The sequence below is a fragment of the Diadema antillarum genome, unplaced genomic scaffold (genome assembly GCF_040938485.1).
Source record: "Diadema antillarum isolate AM-2024a unplaced genomic scaffold, OU_Dant_1.0 scf00000029, whole genome shotgun sequence".
Lineage (NCBI taxonomy): Eukaryota > Metazoa > Echinodermata > Echinoidea > Diadematoida > Diadematidae > Diadema > Diadema antillarum.
This window is the reverse complement of record NW_027270918.1, coordinates 7,933,875-7,957,545: the sequence shown is the minus strand read 5'-3', so window position 1 is coordinate 7,957,545 and position 23,671 is coordinate 7,933,875. Positions and strand designations below refer to the sequence as shown.

Below are 23,671 nucleotides of genomic sequence, written 5' to 3'. Positions count from 1 at the left end.
TTAGTTATATGGTATTATTGCCTCTTCACAAAATGATTTGCTTTCAACCCCAATGTACTGAGTATGTGATCGTCCTCGAATACTAAGTACCGGTAGTTATTCGTAATACAGCTCTCGTATAATTATTCGAACAAGAGATGTTCCAAGTTTACCAAGTTAGAACAGGAAATGTATTAACTCCCAATTGCAGATTTTTGAACGAGAGAGAAACTTTAAGCTTTTCTTTTTTATTGATAGAATCCAACCTTGCTGAGTGAAGTATTATCACATATTACAATGCTGCTTTTCGTCGTTTTTAATTATAGAAAAAAGTCCTAAAATAAAACTGCAATCGAAGGAGTATAAATTGCTATGGTTTCGTCGAATAAGATGAGACCACAATAGAGCTAGGGATAAAGTAGCACGGGTCGTTCAGGGTTCGTTGCCAAGATACGACATGAACTTGATCAACTGTAAAGGTCAGAGAATGTCGTGCTACCCTCTGACTCGACTGGACGCGTTCAATCTTATCGTCCCTGCATGGTTTCTAACTCCAGCCCTATGCCACCCCTCCTTTTGTCAGTGACTGTGGCGTGTAAGTGCGTGTGTGTGTCAGCATGTGTGTCTGTAATTATTTTAATCTTTTTTTCAAGAAGACACGGGGAAACATTCAATAGGAGTACAGGCATGATACAAAAGGCTTATTCACTCTGCTCTCAAGAGTAAAGTCCGTAGAAAAAATATAAAATCCATCCATTGTGTGCGAGCGCCTGAACAGTGTGCCAAGCGTGCATGGTGGTGGACCGTTTTGGAAAGGAGCGGGAATTGTGGCGCGCGGACAAAGGACTTGGGTGTGTCGTCACTGGAGGACATACATCATTCATGCCACCTGTGTAGTCTTCGTGGGTCCCTATACTGGTTCCAATGACAACATTTTGTCATGCACAGGACTGATTAATTGCGCTTTTATGTGGGCTCAGTTCAATGGGGTCCTGGGTACTATCCCAAACAACCCCTACGCCAACTACGGATTATAAAAGGAAAAAAAAAAAATCATGACATGTTATTTTGACCCTGCGGTAACTTATGCTGCGTTTCTCATCGAGATGCATTTGAGCAATCCACAGACTCCAACCCCAAGTACCTTCTGATCTGGAGATTCTCCCGCCCGAAAACCCTAGCAAACGGGAGACTCCAAGTTGATGTGTGCGAAGCGCGAAGTTCCTAGAGTTCTAGATGTTCTCTGGTTCTATCTAAGGCTTATTTTTTTAAACATACGATAGCAATAAGTAAGAAATGCTTTCCACCGGGAGACACAGAGCCAGGGCGGGAGAAATCAAATCTCAAGCGGGAGAACGGGAGATTTTGCAAAAATGGGCTTTCGGCGGGAGATCTCCCGTCGAAAACGGGAGAGTTGGAGTCTCTGGCAATCGAAAACCTATCTTTAGCATAAAATACTCATGTATTCTGTATATTGACATTTATTTTTTAAATTGTGATGTCCTCACCCTGGCCATGCTAGCTGGTAAGGCAAAGCCAAGAAGTGCGTGTTTGTGTTGTTAGATTTTGTTTTTATTTGTTTTCCTGTGGATATTGACCGCACATCACATTTGTGGGACTATTCGAATATCCTCTTGTCAGTTTTACTCACCAGAATTAATTTATTTAGGTCTACATTGCTATGATGCGTAGTTAAAATAAAATAAAAAAAGAAAGGCGGGAAAGTAGTTATTCCTTGCTTTTAGGCCCACTGATCATGTAATTTCAGTAAACTCTAGTATGAATTGATCAATCAAGTTGTTTGCAATTATAGTTGCAAAGATTGTTTATTATTTTCTAATTAACTTGAAATTTATGGGTGTCAAAAAAAAACAACAACTATTGATCAGCAGCTTTCGAAATTAGGTCTATCAAGACTTAATATGTTTCTGATCAAGTTATGATATTTCTTCACGACATTTCTCCCTAAAATAGCTTTTGAGTCATGTATTGTTATGGTTCGTATGACAACTCTTGATATCAATATTTCACGAGGCGATTTATGCGATAAACAGAGAATCTAAAGAATCTGTTTGATTACTTTGTTACCTTGTTTGCTTTTCTTTTATCCTATCTTCTCTTCTACTTTCTTTTTGGTTGCTTTTCCCTCAATCAATAAGTTTTCTTTTCCTTCCTCTCGTGTTCTTGTAAAAGCCCACATGTCCTTGTAGTTTTTATTTGTCAGGCAGTACACGGGAGAGATGCTATGTTCACAAGAATACCGAAACTCTCCGCATCAGTCCGAGCATATCCGAATATTCATTAACTCACAATAACTGTAGCGATTGGACGATCCATGTCACATGACCAAGGAGTCGTCAAATAAAGAACCGTTGTAGCGTTGGCGCGTATCTGCGTAGCGTACGTGCATTATAGACGTACAGTGTTTTAGAATACACACACACACAGCGTTAGTTGTATACTGTACGTTTACCGTTGAAAGCAAAAATGGTGAGTACCGCTCTGTTCTGGAAAAACATCATTAAATATAAACTACAATATGATGCCATCCACCCGTATTTTTAACACTTATATACAACTAAGTATCTGTAGTATGTTAGTATACTATCCTTTTTACGTTAGCATGATTTTAATTACACCAATTTATGTTCTTTCAGGCTGGTGGCAAAGCTGGAAAAGACTCCGGAAAGGCTAAGGCGAAGGCTGTCTCTCGCTCCGCCAGGGCAGGCTTACAGGTAAGCAAGTATGTTGGACACCTTCACGTTAGACCTCAGTATATCTCTTTAGGACTCTAAATCAGAATTATGACGAATATACAAGATGTGTTTATGTATTGCTCATTTTTATTTATTGCCTTTTCACAACAGTTCCCTGTCGGACGTATTCATAGACATTTGAAGAACCGAACAACAAGCCATGGTCGTGTTGGTGCGACTGCCGCTGTATATTCCGCTGCTATCCTGGAATACCTCACCGCAGAAGTAAGATGATTATTCATATTTTACAGGTCTAGAATTCAAAAGCAATATATGGGAATAAAACCTTAATGTTTTCAATCATCATGCTGTATGTCTAATTGAAAGAAATTACCAAATGGCAGAGTAATGTGCATTTGAAATTGTTATGCCAAATGAATTTGCCGGCGTTTCCCGCGCTTTACGTGCTCACGGAAGCGTCCACTCACAGCGTTGGGGTATGTTGAGGCTTTTCCTCTTGGTGACCCCTGAACTGACGCCTCCATTATTTCCATATTTTTTCCCTCTTTTATTTTGTTTTTTATCTTTTTCATATTTTTTTTTCATCCGTTTTTTGGCGAGTCTGTTTTACAGTCCATTTATCAAACTTGACTGAGTCTTGTTTCCCAAATCTTTGCTCATTTAATGATACTGTAATTTAACTCTCTAGTTGTTACAGTGGGTCAGTGCAATGGCTGTATTAACCCATACGGTAAACACACTGACCCTGTGAAGCCTGAACTACATTTAGTAAGAGTGAGATGAGAAAGTTAAATGCATGATTTTGTCTGGGAGAAATTCTAATTCTTGTGTTGCTGTCGAACAGTTATAGTTAACAGAAGTAGATCTGTGGTTTAGGGTTTGTGTGGAGAAAAGAATTTTGTTATTTCTATACAAGCTTGATCTAAAACTGTTAGTGTTACTGTAATTATGGGTAAACTCGGCCAAGCTGGTAAACTTGGCCACTGGCACCATCATTAAAAATGGCCGAGTTTACCCATAAATACGGTAACTTAGCCAGAATATGTGAAAGTGATTTCTAACTGGTTAGACACAGGGTTGCCAACCTCAAGTGAGAGTTTGGAGTTGGACAGCTGTGTCTTAGTGTGAGGGAGCAGAGTCACCGAGCCCCCCCCCCCCCCCCCCCCCCCCCAAAAAAAAAAAAAAAAGATCAATGCTAGGCCTACTGATGTGAGTGATACTACTTACGAGATGGGGTGGAAGGGTGTCTACCCCTTCAAGGGTTGGGAGCTTTGACAATTTCATTTCACATTTTCAATGATGCAATCTGGTGCATTACTTCAAGATTTCACACTAACACATGCCTACCCATGCATACATAGAGGCAGCCTAGATTCTACTGTAAAACACAATTTTTTCACGGCATGTCATTTGAACCGACAGCCTTTTTTGCAAGTTGCCTCTAACATTCAATGCATATAGTGTAGACAAGAACTTTTTTGCGTATTCTAATATCACGAATCTTGGCTCTCGCGAAATTCGCGAAATTAAAATGCATATGAAAATTCCTTGTTTTATAGTCAGTGCTCCTATGGGAAATCTCGAAACTTTGCCTGTTTGGCTGGGCTTGGGCAAGTTGGCCACTCTTTGGTTGGGTTTGGGGCAAGTTGGCTATTGTATGTTATGAATATAGGAAAACTATTTATTAGTGGAAAAATGAGCGAAGAAAATGGGATTCCATCTCGATTGAATCCCAATTTCTTTGCTCATTTTTCCGCAAATGAATAATATTCATTTCTGGTCACTTTTTCCATTTGCGTTTAAGTATAGAAAACCTCAGGATTTTGGGAGACATTTAATTTTTATTTATTTATTTATTTATTTGTTCATTTATTTATTTTTAAGTTCAGCTTGACAATTCATTTATCAGAGTGAGACGATTTGAACTGGGTGATTTGTTTTAGTCTCGTGCTGATTGAGAGTTTTGGCAGCCGTTCTAGTCCCATACTTCCATAGGGCATAACATTGTAGTGTATTCTGCAACCACCCCCCCCCCAAAAAAAACAAAAACAAAAACAAAAACAAAACAAAACAACCAAACAAACTTGAAACAAACAAACTGCACCATCATTTATTTTTTCTTTTTAAAATTTTTATGAATGAAGTTGTTTCACAAACGTTTGGGCAGATGTCTTTTTTCTTTACCAATTATGATTCTGACTTGATGGACAACAGGTACATTGTAATCTCTGAATTTTTTTTCAAGATTGTTGCACAATATCCATATATTGCACAATATTTGTACTCAGTCACTATGTGTAATGGAGACAAGGTTTTGCAGACAAAGATATTTGCTATGCATTTTCCATGTGAATTTGTGGGCTGTTTTGAAATTGTGTATTTTCAACTACGAACGGAGTAACACATGTTTTGATCGAGAGAACATGTTAAATAGATATTGCATATTATCTACCGAATTACACCTATTTGTTATGGTAAGTCTGTGAAGTGCAAACTTTCTGTATTTGCTGGGCACTTTTGTCGGAAAATGTGACCGCTATATTCTTCTACTCTCCTCAGGTTCTTGAGTTGGCAGGCAACGCTAGTAAAGATCTGAAGGTGAAGCGTATCACACCCCGTCACTTGCAGCTGGCCATCAGAGGAGACGAGGAGTTAGATTCACTCATCAAGGCAACAATTGCTGGTGGTGGTAAGTCTTTCATGTCGTGTGTTGCCTACTAAGTTTGATTTGAAATCACTGCTATGTAACTTCCAAGGACAAGTCCACCTTCATGTACATAAGGACTGAGTAAATGCAGCAATATTAGTAGAAAACCTCAGTGAAAAGTTTGAGGAAAATTGGACAATCTGTTCAAAAGTTACGAATATTTGAAGTTTCAGCCCCACCAATGCTGGATGAGAAGACCACTACAGCTTGTGATATCACGTGCATAGAACGATATAAAAAAATGAACGGAAAATACAACATATTTTTGCTTTTCTAACATAGTGATACAGCACTTGACTTTCCACTTTCAGAAGGTGGGGGAATGATATTACCCTTAACATACGTCAGTAGCGATTCGAAGGAATGTGTACTTTTTTCAAAAAAAATTTGTGGAATTCTCTTTATATTTTCCTTTTATCGTTCTGAGCATGTGATATCATACACTATAGTAGTCTTCTCATCCAGCAGTGTGAAGAAACTTTAAAAATTCTCAAAAGTCAAATGGATATAAGTCAAAATGAGTCTGCCTTCAATCCACCCATAGGCTTGATTGTGCTCAAAAATATACTGAAGCTCATTGTTATGATGGATGATTAAGTCACAGATAAGGATTCTCTCTAATGGACCAAAATATGTCATTTGGGTGGACTGACTCGAATTTAAGTTTGTCTGACTTGGGAGAATGATAATCTCTTTACCTACTCTCAAAATTTGCAGATTAAAACATAACCAAAATTGAGATGTTCACAAATAGTATGTAGAAAAGTGGATACTCATTTTGGCCTACTTTTTCTGGCTTTTGAGCTGGCTGGTCACATTTGATAGGTTTGGCTTCCCTCATCTGAAATTGAGTCTGGACATTGTTGTTTTGTCACTGCTTGTAGGATATCTTACTGTGTTGTCTTTGCTTACTATTTAAATTTGGCTGTAGATGTGTAGCTTTGGGCAGGCATTGTTTCCATTAGTGCCCACGCACCCCATACTGCTTAGATCAATTGCCATGAAAGTAAACCAAACAATTTTGGAGATAACAGTGGACAAATGAAATTATGCTTCATCAAGTTTCACTGACTTTACCAGGCACAAAAAACAAACCAATTCTCGCTATCGGCAGTGACGTAAAAAGTACCCGGATGTGGCTTTTTCGTCAAGATTTTAGTGCACTTTGTGGGCAAGGACACTTCCGGCGCGGGGCATATTTTGCACAGCGCTAGCGTGCGCATACGTGTACCTTACCTACGGCGCCGCGCCGATCATGGAATAGGCGGCTGTACCGCCCGAGCCAGCGAGTGGCCAGGCCTGTCATACTCGTACACTGTAGCTGTAGCCCCCGCATCCATTGCCCTAGGCCGGCCGGCCTTGCATTAGCATGCACCACCGCACGCATAAGCTAACACATGTACCGGTACATCGTACTGCTTGATCATGCGATCGATGTGTACATCACTCATCAGTCATCACTGCATACGCTGAAAATATGCTGGAAAATATTCACCCACCTGGATATCGTCAGGGAATGCCCATCTTTTTTTTGATTTGTTCTCTGTCGAAGTGTCGCGAACACAATCGGGAACGAACCGTGATCTCAAACTTATCCTGTCTCCGAAGCAATTTCTTCAAAGCAAGTACGTACTACTACTACTACTACTACTAGTAAGTCGCGCGCGCATGTACTGCGCTGTGGAGTCACCCGCAAACTCAACCCACTTGGCCACGTCACGTCTCGCATGCCAATAAGAGTCCTATTTCTGTAAAATTTTTTCATTTGTTGTCGTGCGAACAACACATGGCAGCTTCGCAGCAACAACCAATAGTCGTATGAACAGCAATTTCTTCAGAATGGAGAAATTTCAAATCATATTAAAGCTGAAATTCAAGTCGAAAAAACAGGAAGTACAAGTAGAATATAGTCGGTTGTGTGTGTAAATAGCATTAGTCACGTATCGCGCATACGAACGGAAGTGACTTTGCTACTGGACTATCCCTTAATGCACCATAAATGACGCTTAAATCAACATCCGGGTATTTTTAACGTCATTGGCGATAGCGAGAATTGTAGGAGTGTTAACTTTCGTAGCTATAAATTAGCCCGTTGAGGATGGGCTGATTTTGCTACAACACATATTTCCCATAGACACCTGTCCGAGTATACTCGGGACTCATCCTCAACGGGTTAATGTAGGGCCACCAAATTTTAAAGAAAAGGTATCTTGTTTTTTTTTTAGGTTTTTTTGTTGTTGTTTTGCCGGATTGGGCACTTTAGAATCAAAATGTATTGTTAATGTTGCCATTTCTTTTGGACTGCTACATTTTTTTTTTTTTTTTTTTTTGCCACCGAAAACTTCAGATTTAGACATTTAAGTGCCTTGAACAAGCTAGCAGAGAAAAAAGGTGGTGCTTTGCCTTTTCTTACGTGTGAAAGGTCAGTCATAAGACTTGTTTCCTCAAACTGTCTTGTAGACTCTGAGATGAGTAGTGTTAACGCTGGTTGTTAAGTGACTCCTCTGAAAATAATCATGTCTTTGTGTTTCGTCTCACACAGGTGTCATCCCTCACATCCACAAGAGTTTGATCGGCAAGAAGGGCTCACAGAAGGCGACATAAGACTGACAACCTTCGTAGGCCTAGGCACACATCTGCTTTTGCTGCGCCAGTCCACAATGTGTACAACCGCCCTGGACATCCCGTGGTCGTGTGCTCTTCTGTCGCACAGCCAGTGTTCAGTCTCGTGCATTTTCTCAGGATGTCCTAAGAAAAGGGATTGATCTCAAGCATAATAGTATCCAGTACGTCTGCAATACCAGTTTGAAATGGTGTGAAAGAAAGGACTTAGATTGAGCTGATGGTTTCCAGGTTTAGTACATACCGGAGATCGTGTTTGACTATATTCTCATCGTGCTTGTTTGCCATCTGGCTGTGTGTGCCATGCTACATCAACAAATGTATTTTCAGGTTACAAGTGAAAAGATTACAGTTTACACAGTTGACAGTTTCGTAGGTTTGATCGTACTCTTAATTGATTTGAAAACTGGTTACCATTATGTCTTGTGGAGCAGCATCTTTCAAAAAAAAAAAACAAACCTGTACAGTTTTATTGTCTTACGCGATTATGTTCAACAGAAGTAGGTATTCGATAGGAATTGTATGAATTGCCTAAATGTATTATTTAAGCTCATTTGTGTGAGAGAGATGTGTAGTTGTACAGTCCTCCAAATCAGTTTCATTCAGGCTTGGTTTTTTGCTACTTGTGTAGAACAGCACTAGCAAGTTGTACAAAGAGATTATTGGGAGGGGTTTTAGACATGTATATTGGACGATGACGGTTTGTTTCAAAGTACCCCAAAGGAGCCACGAATGCATTCCAGCATGACTGAACAGACATGCCTCCAAAACGAGGCCTATTTTAATTCTGCCTGTTGTGTGTTAATGTTAACTTGCTTTCCTTTTGTTGTATTGTATTGTAGATTTCCTTTTCCAGTTTCTGTGATTGAACCCTTTGCAGACTTCACTTAATTCAACACAATGTACATTCTGTTATAAAGTAGATCAGGGTGAGTGTGAATGATTTGTGTATTAAATTTAGTTCAATTTCACTTTTTTTTTTCTGGTCATTAAACAAATTTTGGAAGTTCTTTGACAGTTTTATAAAAAAGAACCAATGTCTTCTATGCTTATCTCTTTTCAGTCATAGAAACCAGGGGTGGATCCAGAAATTCTGTTAATGGGAAGCGCTTTTGCAAAATTAAAGGGGATGCACGCACCCCCTCCCCCCGATTTGTTTCTTTCAATTTTTTTTGTTTTAACAAAAAATAAAGAGGGGGCGTGCACCTGGTGCGCCCTCCTCTGGATCCGCCACTGGAAGCAGAGTTGCGTAGTTATTGGATAAGTGAAAATGTGAGGAGTGGTGAGAACTGTCTCCTCTCCTGGAGAATGTTGCATGCTGTTAATTGACTTGATAACAAATCTGGACATTGTCTTACCCTTTTCTTTTTATTTTGTGCCCATTTTATGCAGATGTCCATCATGAGAAACCCAAGGTTGAGGAAAATTGTTTTATTGTTGCAGTATAAGCTGTGATGTACATTTCATCTTTACAACAGGAGTTCTAAAGATGAAATGAAACTTTGCTTCAAAGGGGAAAAGTCTTGAACAAGTCGTCAAAGGCAATCTGTTTTGTGCATCATAGAAAACGTGTTGGATGTGTGAGTGTGCATGCGTGTGTGTGTGTGTGTTTGAAGAGGGGAGGAAACGGGGGGGGGGGGGGGGGGGGGGGGGGGGGGGATTCAGGATTCATAAGATGCATGTGGAAATGAGTGTGTGTGTGTGTGTGTGTGAACATGTTTGCAATGTGCTGGTAGGACTCTAGCATCAATCTTGTCAATTGAGTGACAATTGTGTTCCATGCACTTATGCTTCAACATGATTCATAAATCTTGAAAGTGCATGCAACATTAGACCAAATCTTCACGTGATATACATATCTCTCCACATTTTGTTGAAATTGTCAAAACTGATCAGGGAAATTGAGTTTCCTACCATTATGTTTACGGAACCCTCCGTGATGGTGTGCGTTTGTGTGTGTGTGTGTGTGTGTGTAGCAAAAGAAAAAAAAAATGGCACGTTCCATGTGTTGTATGAATGATTTCAAAACATACCACAGTGTAGAACATGTACCGGGTAATACACAAAGGGGCAGAGTGATGGAGTCGAATCAATGTATAAAAAGCCCAAAGCAAAACACAACCAGCCACACTAGAAATAGGGAAAATACAAATACGATTATTATATGGATATGAACATTAAGGCACTTTTTGTTTTTGTTTGCTTGTTTTTTTTTTATAGCTCAAAACACGCACAATACGTACGCACATTCACAGAGATACAGGTGCATGCATGTCTAGCTGCACACTATTTTCAGTGTGAAATCTAAGGAAACTAGTCGCCGAAAATGTAGCTGATTGTACTATATTAACAGCGTGTAATATTTTGATTTTTAAATAATACAGTAACCGAAAGGTTTGAAATTGTTATAAATGTCATTTAGGTTGACAATGTTTATTATCTGCCACATAGATTTAAAAAACAACAACAACATTTATACCTACATGATGTGAATATTGCCAATTTTACTTGAAAAATGGCTCAAAACTGGACAAACAATGACGAGCAATCTCACTTCAGTGCAGTAACCGTGCTTACGTGTCACCATACCTGTAATACACACCCAATAACACAGATATTTGGAACGATGACAAAAGGCTTAACATATAAGATTATGAGTATAGCTGAAATTTACGATAGCGCATCTCATAATCACTAATGCTGTATTGTATTTTCTTAATACATGTACATGGATACCCGGTTGTGTTGGTTTACTGCAATTTAATGCATCCGGTTCGGGTTGTGATGCCAACGGCAGATTTATACATGAGAGTGTCTGGATCACAAAACAGATCACATTCGTAGGGCATAAATACAATACGGTACGCCCTGCATCGCTACATTATGAATGAGCTGCATAACGTAGGTCAGTTTTCTGCGTTTAAAAAAAGAAAGAAAGAAAGAAAAAAGAAGAAGAGTCGGACACATTATTAGGACGGTGTTTTGTCATGACAAAAAAAACAAAAAAAAAACACCTCCGTCTGAAATTCAAGGACTGTGAGGAAAGAGTGATTCGATCATGCTGAAAAAACAAAATTACGATTTCATAGCCCCTCCACCCTTCAGATTAAAAAAGGGCATACGTCTACAATGGCAATATTGTAAAAAATCTAAATGACGTACACTTGTACATGTTTTGCTTATACATTGTACAATGTACTACTAGTACGTGTACCAGTAATCTGGTCAGGTTATACAGGTATCACGCCTCTACAGTTCTCTAGGATAAGCTTTCGCCATTCAATTGTCTTTTTTTTTTCCTGCTGCACCATAGAGGCCAGTGCCAGCAAAATGATATAACGTGAAGGATTAATAATAGCAAAAATATACGCCTGAAAACCGTCGAAATCCGGGTAAATCATGTAACGCAAATCAAGCTTTAACTGAAGTTAGAACTTGCTCCACCCGAGACTTTGTCGATGAAAAATCTGCCGGGTTTCTCCACTTACTGCATTGGCATTTGGCAATGCGTGAACAGAGCCTTATGGCCTTTGAAGGCTCTGTGCGTGAATCATAAACAGCGCCCTCATGCAGAGTCTACTCAACAATGTCATCGTTGGTTATGCAGCAGGTGATACAGTGTTTCGAAGATAAAAGAAAATAAATAGGGCCTATTCATATTTATCACATGAGAATATTGCTGTATTATCTTGTACTGGCATTCGCATACATTCTATTGATTAGACTTTAATCAATATATTTGTTTGTGCATACGCTCCATTATGTGGAAAATATCCAATTTTAGTCTAGTAATAAATATATGAGTTGCAATGATACACTCAGCAAAAAAAGAAAGTAAACGCTTTTTCAAGTTTATATTTCTCATAGAATATTGGCTGAAAGCTAATGTATTATATACCATATTTATGGTAATTTAATTGGCTATCAACCTGGTAGGTCAACAAAGAGGGAAACTTCACGCATGAGTGAACACCTTTGTTTTTCCTCTTCCAGAGCACAATAGCAAAAATTGCAAAACTGAACAAGTTGTCATTCATGCGTATGTACTCTTCCATAGAACATTAAGAACAAACAACAAATTTCACACAAAACGAAACATGAAATAAGTTGCAAAAATAAAGCTTTGATCTCTATGATATCTTTAAAGCCCAAATGATCAATGAAAGCTAAAAATGATGGAGGAAAATAAAGAATCTTATGTCAAATCTAAATTCAAATGAAATAAGAGAAGTGATTATCAACTAAAATGGTAGAAACTTAAGGTTTTTTTTTTCAAATTAGGAAATTGTAAATATTGTTTGGTTCTTGAATTTGTCTCATGAATTCTTGAAACACTAGATTAAAAGAAATAGATAGAGACATTCTGTTCATTTAATCATCTGTGTGCTTATTATTCCCTACGTCATTTGAAGTTTGATTTGACAGAAAATTCTTATTTTCCCCCTTCAGTTTCGCACTTTGCTTTTCTTAGAGGTTATAAAGAGAAAAAGAGAAGGAAAACCTGTTTTTGCTATTTCATTCATGTCTCTCATTGTGTTAAACTGGTCTTTTGTTTTCAATGTTATCGTGAAGGGCATTTGCAAATGAAAGAGAACATATCAATTTTTGCAATTTTTGATTTTGTGCCTTGGAGGACAAAAACGAATGTGCTCACTCATGCGTAAAGTTTTCTTTTCAATCAACCTATGAGCTTAGTAGCCAATTGAATTACCTTTAATATGGTATATAATACATTGATTTTCATCAAAATCTTCTATGAAAATTATGAACTCAAAAAAGTGTTTACTTTCTTTTCTTTTCTTTTTTTGCTGAGTGTAGATTTAGAAAATAAAGAATAAGAAAAACGACCAGAACGTATTAATGATTGAATTGATATTATCTAAGCTTTGTTTGAGTGTAAAATGATGCCGTGCGTTGAAGTTGAGTTGATCAAGGACATACTTACGGGGCTAAGTAAATTCTGGACTGCTGGACCATGCCCTTCCATAAACGGGGTGGGCGTTAAAGTTTTGGTATAAAGTGGGGATTTTGCATTTGCACAATCCCCTTTATTCTCGATGTAGCGTTATTTACTGGGACATCCACACCACTGTATAATCACCCCTCTCACAATTTAATTACACTACCCATAGGGCACACAGACATTTTCTTATGTCTAAGTTCTAAATGTTCGCTGGCTACGCACACATAGTGGATCTGACAGACAATATTACAATAATGAATGTCTCGAAGAGCAATCAGCGCGATTTTCCTCGATGTTTCGTTTAACACATCGTCCTTTGCCCATGACATCAGATTTCAGTGCTTTTCTAAAATTTGTGTATATGTATCAAAAATTGTGCTTACTGATTCATCTCTGAAAGATCAAAGCTAATTATCGGCTCTCAAACCAAAACACGCACAGTAGGTTCTTAATGCGCTTTTGTGTTTAGTTTTTCCATTGTGGTTTTTTTTTGTGTTTTTACTTTTGTTTTTGTTTTGCTTGTATAAGTAATATCACTCTTTTATATCTCTGCTTTTTCAGAGTGCCAGCGAAGAGGGTTTACAAACCGTCATCGGACAAACGAGGGCGTCCTAACAAAGTTGTCACATTATTTTAGTGAACGCGGTTGCCTGTTATGCAGGATGAAATAAAATGGTAATTCGTACCGCCCCGTTTCTTCATCAAATCCTGCTCTTCACCTTGCACTTGAGCTGCTATCATAATCTGCCCTGTGGCCTGAATTCCTAAACTTGTCGGAACACAGGAGATTTTATGTCTTTGCTTTCCTTCTTTTTCTTTCCCTTCTTTCTTACAATCTGTCATCGTTTAAAAATCCCTACCACGCGTATACTCTATAAGTCAGAATCCCTTGAAAGAGCCCATATGTCCTTGAGGGAAATACAAGAGATAACTACTCCATTTAGAGATTATTTTGTCATAACATCCTGTTGATCCGCTGTTTATTTAATTGTGAAACGTGTTTATAGTCTACTTACAAAAAGGAAAACCGAAGAAAGAATAGAATAACATTCGTAGATGAAGAATACAATCTTGTATCATACTACTTGAGCGTCTTGTAAAATGCCCGGCTATCTTTGCAAATTGGGAAAAAGAAAGAAATGAAGATCCACGGGGTGGTAAGGTGGTCTTCAGTATGAGGCTGTGATAACAGAATTATGCACTTGTGCCGTGTACTGTTTATGACTATGGCAATACGTTGTCGCGTGAATTTCAAAAGGGATATTTCGTTAGCTATATATTGACTACATTTTACATAAAAGACCAATACATTTTCGCTCCTGTCATGCCTGTAAACCATCAACACCATGATTTCTAGCATTAAAATTCGATTGCTTGCCATTTGTGTCACTTCATGCCTACTATCATTTTCCGCAAGCGCGATTCCAGAGACGTGGCGACACGGAAAGATGGGAACAACAGGGAACAACTACCAGGTGGCAGATGATAGATTTAGTCCAGGCAAGCCTTTCACCAACCACAAACAGACTCAACAATTATTGACGCACGAAAATGTTCTGCGATTATCCGCCAACCGCGTTACATCTCGGGATAGTACTATGACCGGAAGTGAGGTAACATCGTCAGGAAGGAATATCTCGCCAACACTCGAGCCTGACGGCTCCAGCGTCATCCCGGCCCATATGATCGATCTCTACCGACGCTTTTCGGGAAATCGACTTCAGGCACCGTACGCAAATGTCATCAGGAGTTTCTTTGATCAAGGTCAGGACCGTCAGTACACACTAAGAAATCAGGGTTCAAAATTGAACCTCTAGGCGTGATGCAATAGCAGCACCCCTTTTCCCTCAAAATTTGAACCCCTGTCTAGGGTTCAATTTTGAACCCCATAAAAATGAACCCTCTGAATTCAAAACTGAACCTCAAGGTTTATTTTTTATGGGGTTCAAAATTGAAAGATTGAAAATTGAAAATTGAAAATCATAAAAATGAACCCTCTGAGTTCAAAACTGAACCTCAAGGTTTATTTTTTGCACCCAGGCAGGTTAAAAATTGAACCTCTGAAGGATACATTGTTCAACCTCAAGGTTGTAAAAAGGTTCATTCTTCCACCCAAAAGGGTTAATTCTTGAACTTTTCAGATATCAAAATTGAACCCTTTGCGGTGCATCTACGCTCCCTGGTTTTTATTTTTCCTCCTTAATGGGTTACATATATACTTTATATATATATCCATTAAGGAGGAAAAATAAAAACCAGGGAGCGTAGATGCACCGCAAAGGGTTCAATTTTGAATACATGCATGTATTAAATAGACATATGTATATATATATATATATTGTATACAATATTACATACAATATGTATATATATTATATATATTATATATCCTGCTGAAATACTGGAGATGTTCAAGCTTAAAGTACAGCACAGTGTTCAGAGTTGTTCAATCAAACACATACTCCTTAGCAATGCCAACACATACTCCTTAACAATGCCACCACCAATTCATTGTACATGCTGCTCATACTTCATGTTTGGCACACACTTTGCACAGAGAAATTAAAACATATCTGCATCACAGATTATTACATTTCATGTTTGTTTAATAAAGTCTTGGGATGATAAAAAACGAGGAAAATTAAATAAAGAGAAATTCCCCATTTTCGTACATTATCTAAGTACAGTTCATCATTTGGTACATACAAACTTGTCACTTTCATTTGTCAAGATGGATGCATTTCTGCATTCACACAAAAATGCACATGTATTAATTTCATAGGCTAGGTTTTCATCATTCAAAACAAAGAATTAAGTCAAATCAAGTTTTTGCATTATAATGTAATACATCTACAATTAAGAAAGTTAAATACAATACATGTACATAACATATACTCATACAGTAATGGAATACAATGTATATTTACATTTTGAAAATAAGGGAAAACAATATTCCCCGATGAAAAAAAAATGTATCAAACATCTGTCATTATATTATCATTACATCATTTCAATTCCCTATAAGAATTTCTTTATGACAAAAAATAAACATAAAAATCTCTCCCAGCAGAAAAAAAAAATGAGACATTTGCAATCCATGTGCGTTGTGCAAAAAGTACACTTTTATCATCTAAAGAAAGCAGAGCTGTTAATTCCAGATGTTGCATTTGCAAGCAGTTACAACACAGTGAATTCAGGTAAAAAAATAAAACAGTTGAATAAAAGGTATACATGTACATTACAAAACCTTCATGGTTAGTTTCCACATGCATAGAAGGAAACAAAATGGCCACAATACTTTCCAGCTACATGTATATGCAAATGAATGAAAATACTTCATAAATTAAAGATTAATATCTAGAGACCTTCAAAAAAGAAGGATCATTAACAAGTAATCAAAGCACAGTACACAAATATTGGTAGGATTTCCGTGAACACATCTTTACATGGCTAATGTTTACATACTATAATTGTAGAGGTTAGTATCCTCACCTGTTACATAACAGAAGGAAAAGAAGGATACCAAGTTTGCTGAAACTGCAATAAAATAAATAATCAACACCACTAATACACACACACATGCAAATTGTGACAAGCAAAAAAGGAAAAAGGACCCCCCCCCCATCCTTCCTCTAACAGCATCCAATTAACCCAAAGTATGGGGATATGTCTATTCCATCGATATAGGGATGGCATTTGTAACTAGAATCACATTGTACGAGATATGATAGAAGAGAGAGGAACACTCAGAGATAATAGTAGGATAGCATAGGCAGGATAGGAGAGGCATAAAACAGGAAGGTACAGGAATTGTCCAGCTTTATACAGAAAGCTTGAATGATACCAGTGTACTACAGTGTAATTCTCAGTGCTGGCTCAAGGCTAAAATTCATCTTCCACCCAAAACATCAAAATGCAGCTTATATTCATAAGCAAGAATGACAAGAAAACCAAACTACTCTAGCTGCAAGAATTTCTATAACAACCTCGAGGATGATAGTACTGTACAAAGTGTCAGCATACAAAACAATACATTTTTTTAGTGTTTTAGTCATTTAGGCAGAGGATGATACACAATGCAAAGCAGATACAAGTATTAACTCATCACGATACAAGTAGCCACAGGGTTGTAACTCTACAGTGATTTCTTTAAAATCATTCGATGAAGTGTTCTTCACAATACAATATTACCTGCCAGTATACTACACTGATTTTATGAAGACTGTTTCAGACTGTAGTTGATTGCCCTGGACAAAGGTTTCATCATGGATGCATCTGTAGAACTGAGTGAAGTTGTAGCGATTCATTCCACGAAGACAGCTGAAGAAGGTGCCTCAGTCATGCAGAATACCTGGGGGAAAACAACAACAACAACAAAAGTGTTTACACTCTCCTCTGTATAGTGATGCAAAAATGTACAATATATCATACATTTATTGAGAAGATTAATTTCTGGGAGGAAGGAAAACACCAAATTGAACATTTCTATGGGTTGCACTTTCCTGACAAATCACAAGTACAACACACTCTACACACCCTCTTAAGCTTAAATTTGATTGCAGGGTAACAATCTCAAAACAATGCTATACTACATGTACAATGTAATTCTAGAACTTTAATAGACCATACACTCTACACTGAAAATTTGAAAATACTCTGCCATCTGGATGAAATATATGCCAATGAAGAACAGGTGAAGTCAAAATTACTTGTGAGGGCCATCAACCCTCTCCATGAAAAAGGTCATACTGATCATGTACCGAGTTTTCACATTCAATGCAAAAATGCAGATTAACCTTGAACTGGGAACAACTGTTGATTGAGAGAAGAGAGATGACCAGTCCAGTCGTATACTATTACTTGGACAAACGCCTTGTCCAGGATCATCCTCCTTTTATGTTGATGCAGTGACTGCATCAGCAATTCGGTACAGCGTATTTGGCCCAGTATACACTGGACTCCTGTTATAATGAGGTCCTCAGGGCCTACAGTTTTCTTTCGTTTTATCAAAGTTTTGTTGCAACCAAACAAGTAAACAATAAAGCAACAAATGTAGAGCCCATAACATTATGGCCTCAATTTCAATTTTGTTGTAACGTTATTTATCAGAACAGGAGTGCACTGTGTGTATGTATAAAGACTGATGCATTAAAGAGTTCCATAAATAATACATCTGAACATACAATGCAAAAAAAAAAAAAAATGAGACACAGCAGTCTCGTGATCAACTCACAGTATTGTTCTTTGGCAGATCCAGTACAGGTCAGTTGCAGGTTAGGTGGCAGCGACATATGGCAGCAGACTTTTCCGGACTTTGCGAAATGTTGGCAAGGTTTCTTTCTTCCTTGGCGTTGTAGTGTTGCGATTCCTGCGTTAAATCTATTAAGCACATGTACAAAAGTAAACCGAATACATGGTATGTCATCTTTGATAATCCAACTAAAAAACAACAGTAATGTAGAGCTGTGCAAGAAAGAATTGGATGCTATATACATGGCCACAGGAACCAGGGGGACTCGGGCCCCTAATTTTTCGGCACAATACAAAGGAAAACATTATAATTGTCCCCACTTCGGGTCCCCATCCCCCCCCCCAACTTTCTTTACCCGAAAGTGTGTAAGTGGCACTAGAAAGAAATACATGTAGATAAAAACATGGAAGTGTGAGCACCATAAGGATCTGTTTTTGCGCTGAATACTTTTTTGTTTTGTTTTGTTTTTGTTTTTTTGCTTGTAAGCTGAAACCTGGAAGTGTCACCAGAAGTTGCATTCAAGGCCTTTTTTTTTTGCTTGTTAGCTCATGAAACTAGGAAGTGCCCCCCCCCACTTTTGAAAACCTTCCGCCAACAGTGATACAAAGACTCTGCATGGCATACTTCAATTAATCTTTCAAGATTAACCATTCGATCTTTGCAACTCTTACAGATAATTAATGCTGCATTTGCAACATTCATAAGAAAACAGTTTTTATATCAAAGGGAGCAAAAGTGCATTTTCCTGGCCTGCAGAGAAAACTCACCTTTGCCTTGGTGTCACAAGTAGAGAAGAAGCTTTGACATCAGGTTTCATACCGAGAATACTCCCAGGGAGTAGGATGCAGTTCAGCGCAGCATAGTCCATAATGAAACAAACAACATCCTTCATTTGCTGTAAGGACAAGGATGCTTCAAACACCTTTGACCTGAAGAAAGAAAGAAAGAAAGAAAGGGGAAAAAGAAAGAAAATTGCAATGGTAACACAGAAATTTGAATTTATATTGAACTGTTCATGTGCAGTAGGCCCTATAACAAATCTGCAGGTAATAGTGCCGTCAATGCGATACAAAGCATAAGGGTCTGAGTAACGTACATTTGTTGTACCGGTACGGGTACCAATTGTAACCTCAAATTTACCACCACCCACCAGTTTAATATGTAGATGAATGATGTCTGCACAGCGCATGGTGATGTCAATAGGCTATTATATAGATTGCTCACACTTAATACAATGTACTAGTCTGCTACATGACGTACAACGCTGCTGGCAACTTGTATTTTCACTTCGAAATCAGTATAATTATGATCGACTGTTGTTCACCATGTCCATAGATATAAAGTTTGGGCCATAAAGTTTATACATGTACTGTAGATCTACTTGAAATATCTGTTTTTGTTTTCCTTTTTTCTTTTTTTTTTTTTTGATAATCAGTACCGGTATCATCAGCTTCACACCCTTGCCACACTGACACAGCTAAACCTTTTAGTCTAGCTAGTCGGCCACTATATACCGTACAAGAAACTTTATTATACCAGTATAGGATTTTACTGTACTAGGTCTGCACTACTGTGGTACTTGGTACTGACTGCGGCACTGTGCAACCAAACCCAAGTAAGAAGGAATTTCTTTCACACTGATGATTACTAGCTGTACCTCCTCTGCCTTAGTACAGTTTGATGCACATTCTCTCATTCAGTGTTTCAATCACCGGTATCCGTATCATGTTTGTCACCGCCGACCGCGACTCTCACACAGCTTATCATGCAGACTGTATCAGGGGCATGCAGATATGACTAGTGACAGTGCGCGATCGAGTCTTAGTCCCATACACAGTTGTACACTGTGGGAGCCCGAACGCTTCGAGTTCGGGCAGGTCGCAGCATTTAATAGCCTACTGACTCTGTAGACTGTCTCATATTCTCTGGGAATCTACACCCTACAAGCAATGCTTCTATGTAGATTCCTCATATTTCACATGTTTTATTGTCTTATAAGCTGTACGTGACAATTCATCCAGGCTTTTGTATCGTGATGTCTATGTTTTATGTATTTGTTGAAATGTGGAATATGGAACAATAAAAAACAAAACAAAAAAATATAAGCACATGCAATAGAAGACGAAACAGTATCACAAATCACTATACATTAAACTACCATTAAATTAAACAATGCAAACTGTTTTGCCTTATTTGATTTCTTGTCGATAGTCTCACTCAGAATGCGTGAGACTTGGTAACTCTGCTAAATGGCAGTAGCAAGCAGTAGTAACCGTAAAGAGGCCCGTATTACTTCCCATTCATAGGTCATATGATTTTGCATGTACAGTGTATTAATACACGCGTGAACGTGGTAACAAAGAACGGCACGACAAACGATTGAAATTAGGCCTATTACCGAAGAATTGAAGGATCTAGCCGTACAGAAGCAACCCAAATATGTCATGATTTACAAAGTGATCATTTACTCACCTTAGTCTTGTATAAATCAGCAAGTCTTGCAACGAAAAAGCCCCGCTTCAATGCAGTTGCACGGGAGTTCTAGAACGAAATGGAAGTGAACTGTCGCGCGCGACGCTTTGCTTTGTGACACGTATACACATACTGTACATAAACTAAGCTCGCTGTATGCCTCGATCGTCTTCTCTGATGTGAGTGATTGGTTAATTTCCGGGATTGGCGTGTTGGTCTTTGCTCACGTACTGTTTATGAAACTGGCACGAACAAAAAATGTTATTTCATTTTATCAAACACCAACAAACATCTTTAAATTGATTGATTTGCAATCTTAAAGATGAACATCATCCACAATTCAAATCACTACTGATACTGCATTACAAATCATAACATGTTTGAACGCAACACTATGATCTAGGTTTTTGTAGCAGACTAACTCTTCTATTTGAAGACGTTCAAAAATTAAACTTTCTCAAAGGTGAACCCCATTCGGAGTAAATAGCACCCATAGAAGTTAAATATTCAACCCTAGTCCAAGCAAGGGTGCATTGGGTCAAATTCAACCCCAAATTGAACCCTGATTTCTTAGTGTGTAGACTCTCAAACTTTACAAGCCTGCTGACGCTTCTCTATGGTGATGACCTCAATCGTTTCCCCTCTGAAAAATTGTACTGGTGATTGCCTAACATTTTAATGCAAATTTCCTCCCATTACTAGAGATTCATCTCAGTTTTGAATTAATGTTTACAATGCTCAGCCAAACCGTCCATTATTCGCAAACGAAATTTGCACAAATTTGTCTGTTCTTTCATCATTACTATTGCCTTAATCTAAAACAACGTTTTGCTTTATATCTGTTTATCTACCCGGGTTATCTACCCGCCTCAAGAGGTACAAAAAGAAAACCGCATGGCACTTAATACAATTCTCAAGGAAGATTAACTAACAAAGCAAGAAAATCAAGACAGAAGAAAATCTAGCATTGCTTCGATGATAAATAATGTGCTATTATTCTAATTTCCCCCTCCTTCTGACTGCATTCACACGCTGCCAAAGGATCGGCTAGTTTCGATTAGAGATCGGCTTCATTAGTACATCAAATTTGTACTCACATCACACACAGTGATAATAATACATGGGTCCATTGTGCGTAAATGCAAGAAAGCCGGGCAGTTTAGATTGAAAGATAATACTCCCAACAACTTCGGATGTAGCATTCGTGCATTGAATCCCAATTTTACACCTGTCTCTGCTTCGCAGATTTAATATTCCTTGTCAGTGAAGGGATCCTATGTCTTTTTTTTTCTTTTGCTGTGTTGACTCGAAATATTGAAATAGGTGCTGATGGATTCACATAGTTGACCGCTGGTTTTTGTTATTTCGGCATACATTTTCTTGTTAATGGCCTCAACTAGTTGTATGGACATTAGAGTTCAACGTTTGCCCATATTTATTTGTGAACAGGATATACTGCAAACCTTCCACTCGTTGAAGCCATTGCGTAGTCTCGTAGCTCGATTTCATTTCATTTCATTCATTTATTTAAGCACTTCAGTCCGAAGACTGTTCTTCCGCATTTCATTTGAAATATTGAGTCCCTAAAATAGACAGCGAAGTAGAAGACTGAAGCGGCACTGGAAATATATATGATGTTTTTGCTAGTCGTTGGTTTATAGTATTGTGGAACGTATTTACCATTGCATAATTCATGCTCATTCTCCTTTCTCCTTTTTTTTTCAGGAGAAACACCTACTGAACTTAGGAATCATGTCTCATCCGAAGAAAGAGGTAGGCAACATTCGAAATACGATGTACCAATCGATAACTGCCGCGGATACAATTTCTCATACGTCGTCAGCATACCCGCGTCTGAGAGGGTGATAAAAGCACAGCTGAGATTCTTTGTCGCGAATCGAGCAAATAATTTGGATTCGACGGCAAAGTTTATTGTTTACACGAAGGACGACGTCGTAACTCACAAACTCTCGAGCCACTTCCTGAATCCATCCGACAGTGAGTGGATAGAAATAGACATCTCTGAATCAATCCAAAAAGCAATGAAAAGAAGAAGAAAAGAAACCAAGTTTGGGCTGGATGTGGATGCTACGTCAAATCGTAGGCATCTGACAATTCATCTTCGTTTGCACATACGCCTCGTTGACGCATTTGACGGCAGATGTTTGGAAGACGGAGGAGTCGAAATTTTACGAGATGCCACTCATAATCCCCTCCTCCTCGTCTACTCCGATGATTCCTCGCCTCAAAGAAGTAAGACGCGAAAGCAAGATGTCGAAATCGATGAACTGATACATCGGGAACGGGAAATGACCGCCGGAAAGTCTGGAAACGCAAGTCTCCCGCGCATTCGGCGATCCGATGGCAACATGGGAAAACTGTTCGAGCCTCGACGTAGGAGGGCTCTGCGTCGCAATTTCTGCCGTCGTCGTGAAATGCAGGTTAACTTTGACGACATCGGTTGGGGGAGCTGGATCATCTTCCCGAAGGAGTACCGCGCCTACCGCTGCGAGGGGAAATGTCTCTTCCCTCTCACAGACCACTGGACGCCTACCAAGCACGCCATCATTCAGACACTCATGCACCATCGCAACTTGCTCATCGATCGTGCTTGCTGTGTTCCTACCAAACTTGAAGCAATCTCCATCCTGTACTTAGACGACGCGGCCGTTCCCACATACAAATACGCCTACGACGGAATGGTCGTCTCGGAATGCGGATGCCGTTAAGATACTATCCGTCTATTATGCGCACTATCCACACTATCTCAAATAAACCAATATGTTCTACTATTGAAAATGAAATAATTGTCAACGATTTCAACTTTGGATGACTCTATGACGTCATTATTGTGACTTCAATTGTAGATAGTGAGACTAAGCAACATGAATTTCATATTTCAAATGGAAATCGTAGACAGGTAGGCCCTATGTGCAATGCTGAGAACGAAGAGATGACTT

At 38.6% G+C, this 23,671-nt stretch overlaps 2 protein-coding genes and 1 long non-coding RNA gene across 3 annotated transcripts; 2 read left to right on the top strand and 1 right to left on the bottom strand.

Moving 5' to 3' along the window:
- The first annotated feature begins 2,406 nt into the window (after nucleotides 1–2,406).
- On the top strand, nucleotides 2,407–9,059 carry LOC139739212 (histone H2A.V). Its single transcript, XM_071649828.1, has 5 exons — nucleotides 2,407–2,469; nucleotides 2,637–2,714; nucleotides 2,847–2,960; nucleotides 5,256–5,385; nucleotides 7,946–9,059. The coding sequence occupies exons 1-5, from the start codon at nucleotides 2,467–2,469 to the stop codon at nucleotides 8,005–8,007; spliced, it is 387 nt and encodes a 128-aa protein (XP_071505929.1). The 5' UTR covers nucleotides 2,407–2,466; the 3' UTR covers nucleotides 8,008–9,059.
- Nucleotides 9,060–14,436: 5,377 nt separating this feature from the next.
- Nucleotides 14,437–23,440, top strand: LOC139737545 (dorsalin-1-like). Its single transcript, XM_071648226.1, has 2 exons — nucleotides 14,437–14,752; nucleotides 22,437–23,440. The coding sequence occupies exons 1-2, from the start codon at nucleotides 14,437–14,439 to the stop codon at nucleotides 23,438–23,440; spliced, it is 1,320 nt and encodes a 439-aa protein (XP_071504327.1).
- Nucleotides 16,847–19,620, bottom strand: LOC139739226 (uncharacterized). Its single transcript, XR_011711504.1, has 3 exons — nucleotides 19,007–19,620; nucleotides 18,222–18,367; nucleotides 16,847–17,339 (listed from the first exon to the last, which is right to left on the bottom strand). It is a non-coding gene; the product is annotated as an uncharacterized lncRNA (long non-coding RNA).
- Nucleotides 23,441–23,671: the final 231 nt, after the last annotated feature.

Coding starts and splice junctions, on each gene's coding strand:
- LOC139739212 (XM_071649828.1), top strand. Junction 2,715..2,846: donor CCGCCAGGGCAGGCTTACAG/GTAAGCAAGTAT, acceptor TTTTCACAACAG/TTCCCTGTCGGACGTATTCA. Junction 5,386..7,945: donor GGCAACAATTGCTGGTGGTG/GTAAGTCTTTCA, acceptor CGTCTCACACAG/GTGTCATCCCTCACATCCAC.
- LOC139737545 (XM_071648226.1), top strand. CDS start 14,437: ATGGGAACAACAGGGAACAACTACCAGGTGGCAGATGATAGATTTAGT. Junction 14,753..22,436: donor CAGGAGTTTCTTTGATCAAG/GTCAGGACCGTC, acceptor TTTTTTTTTCAG/GAGAAACACCTACTGAACTT.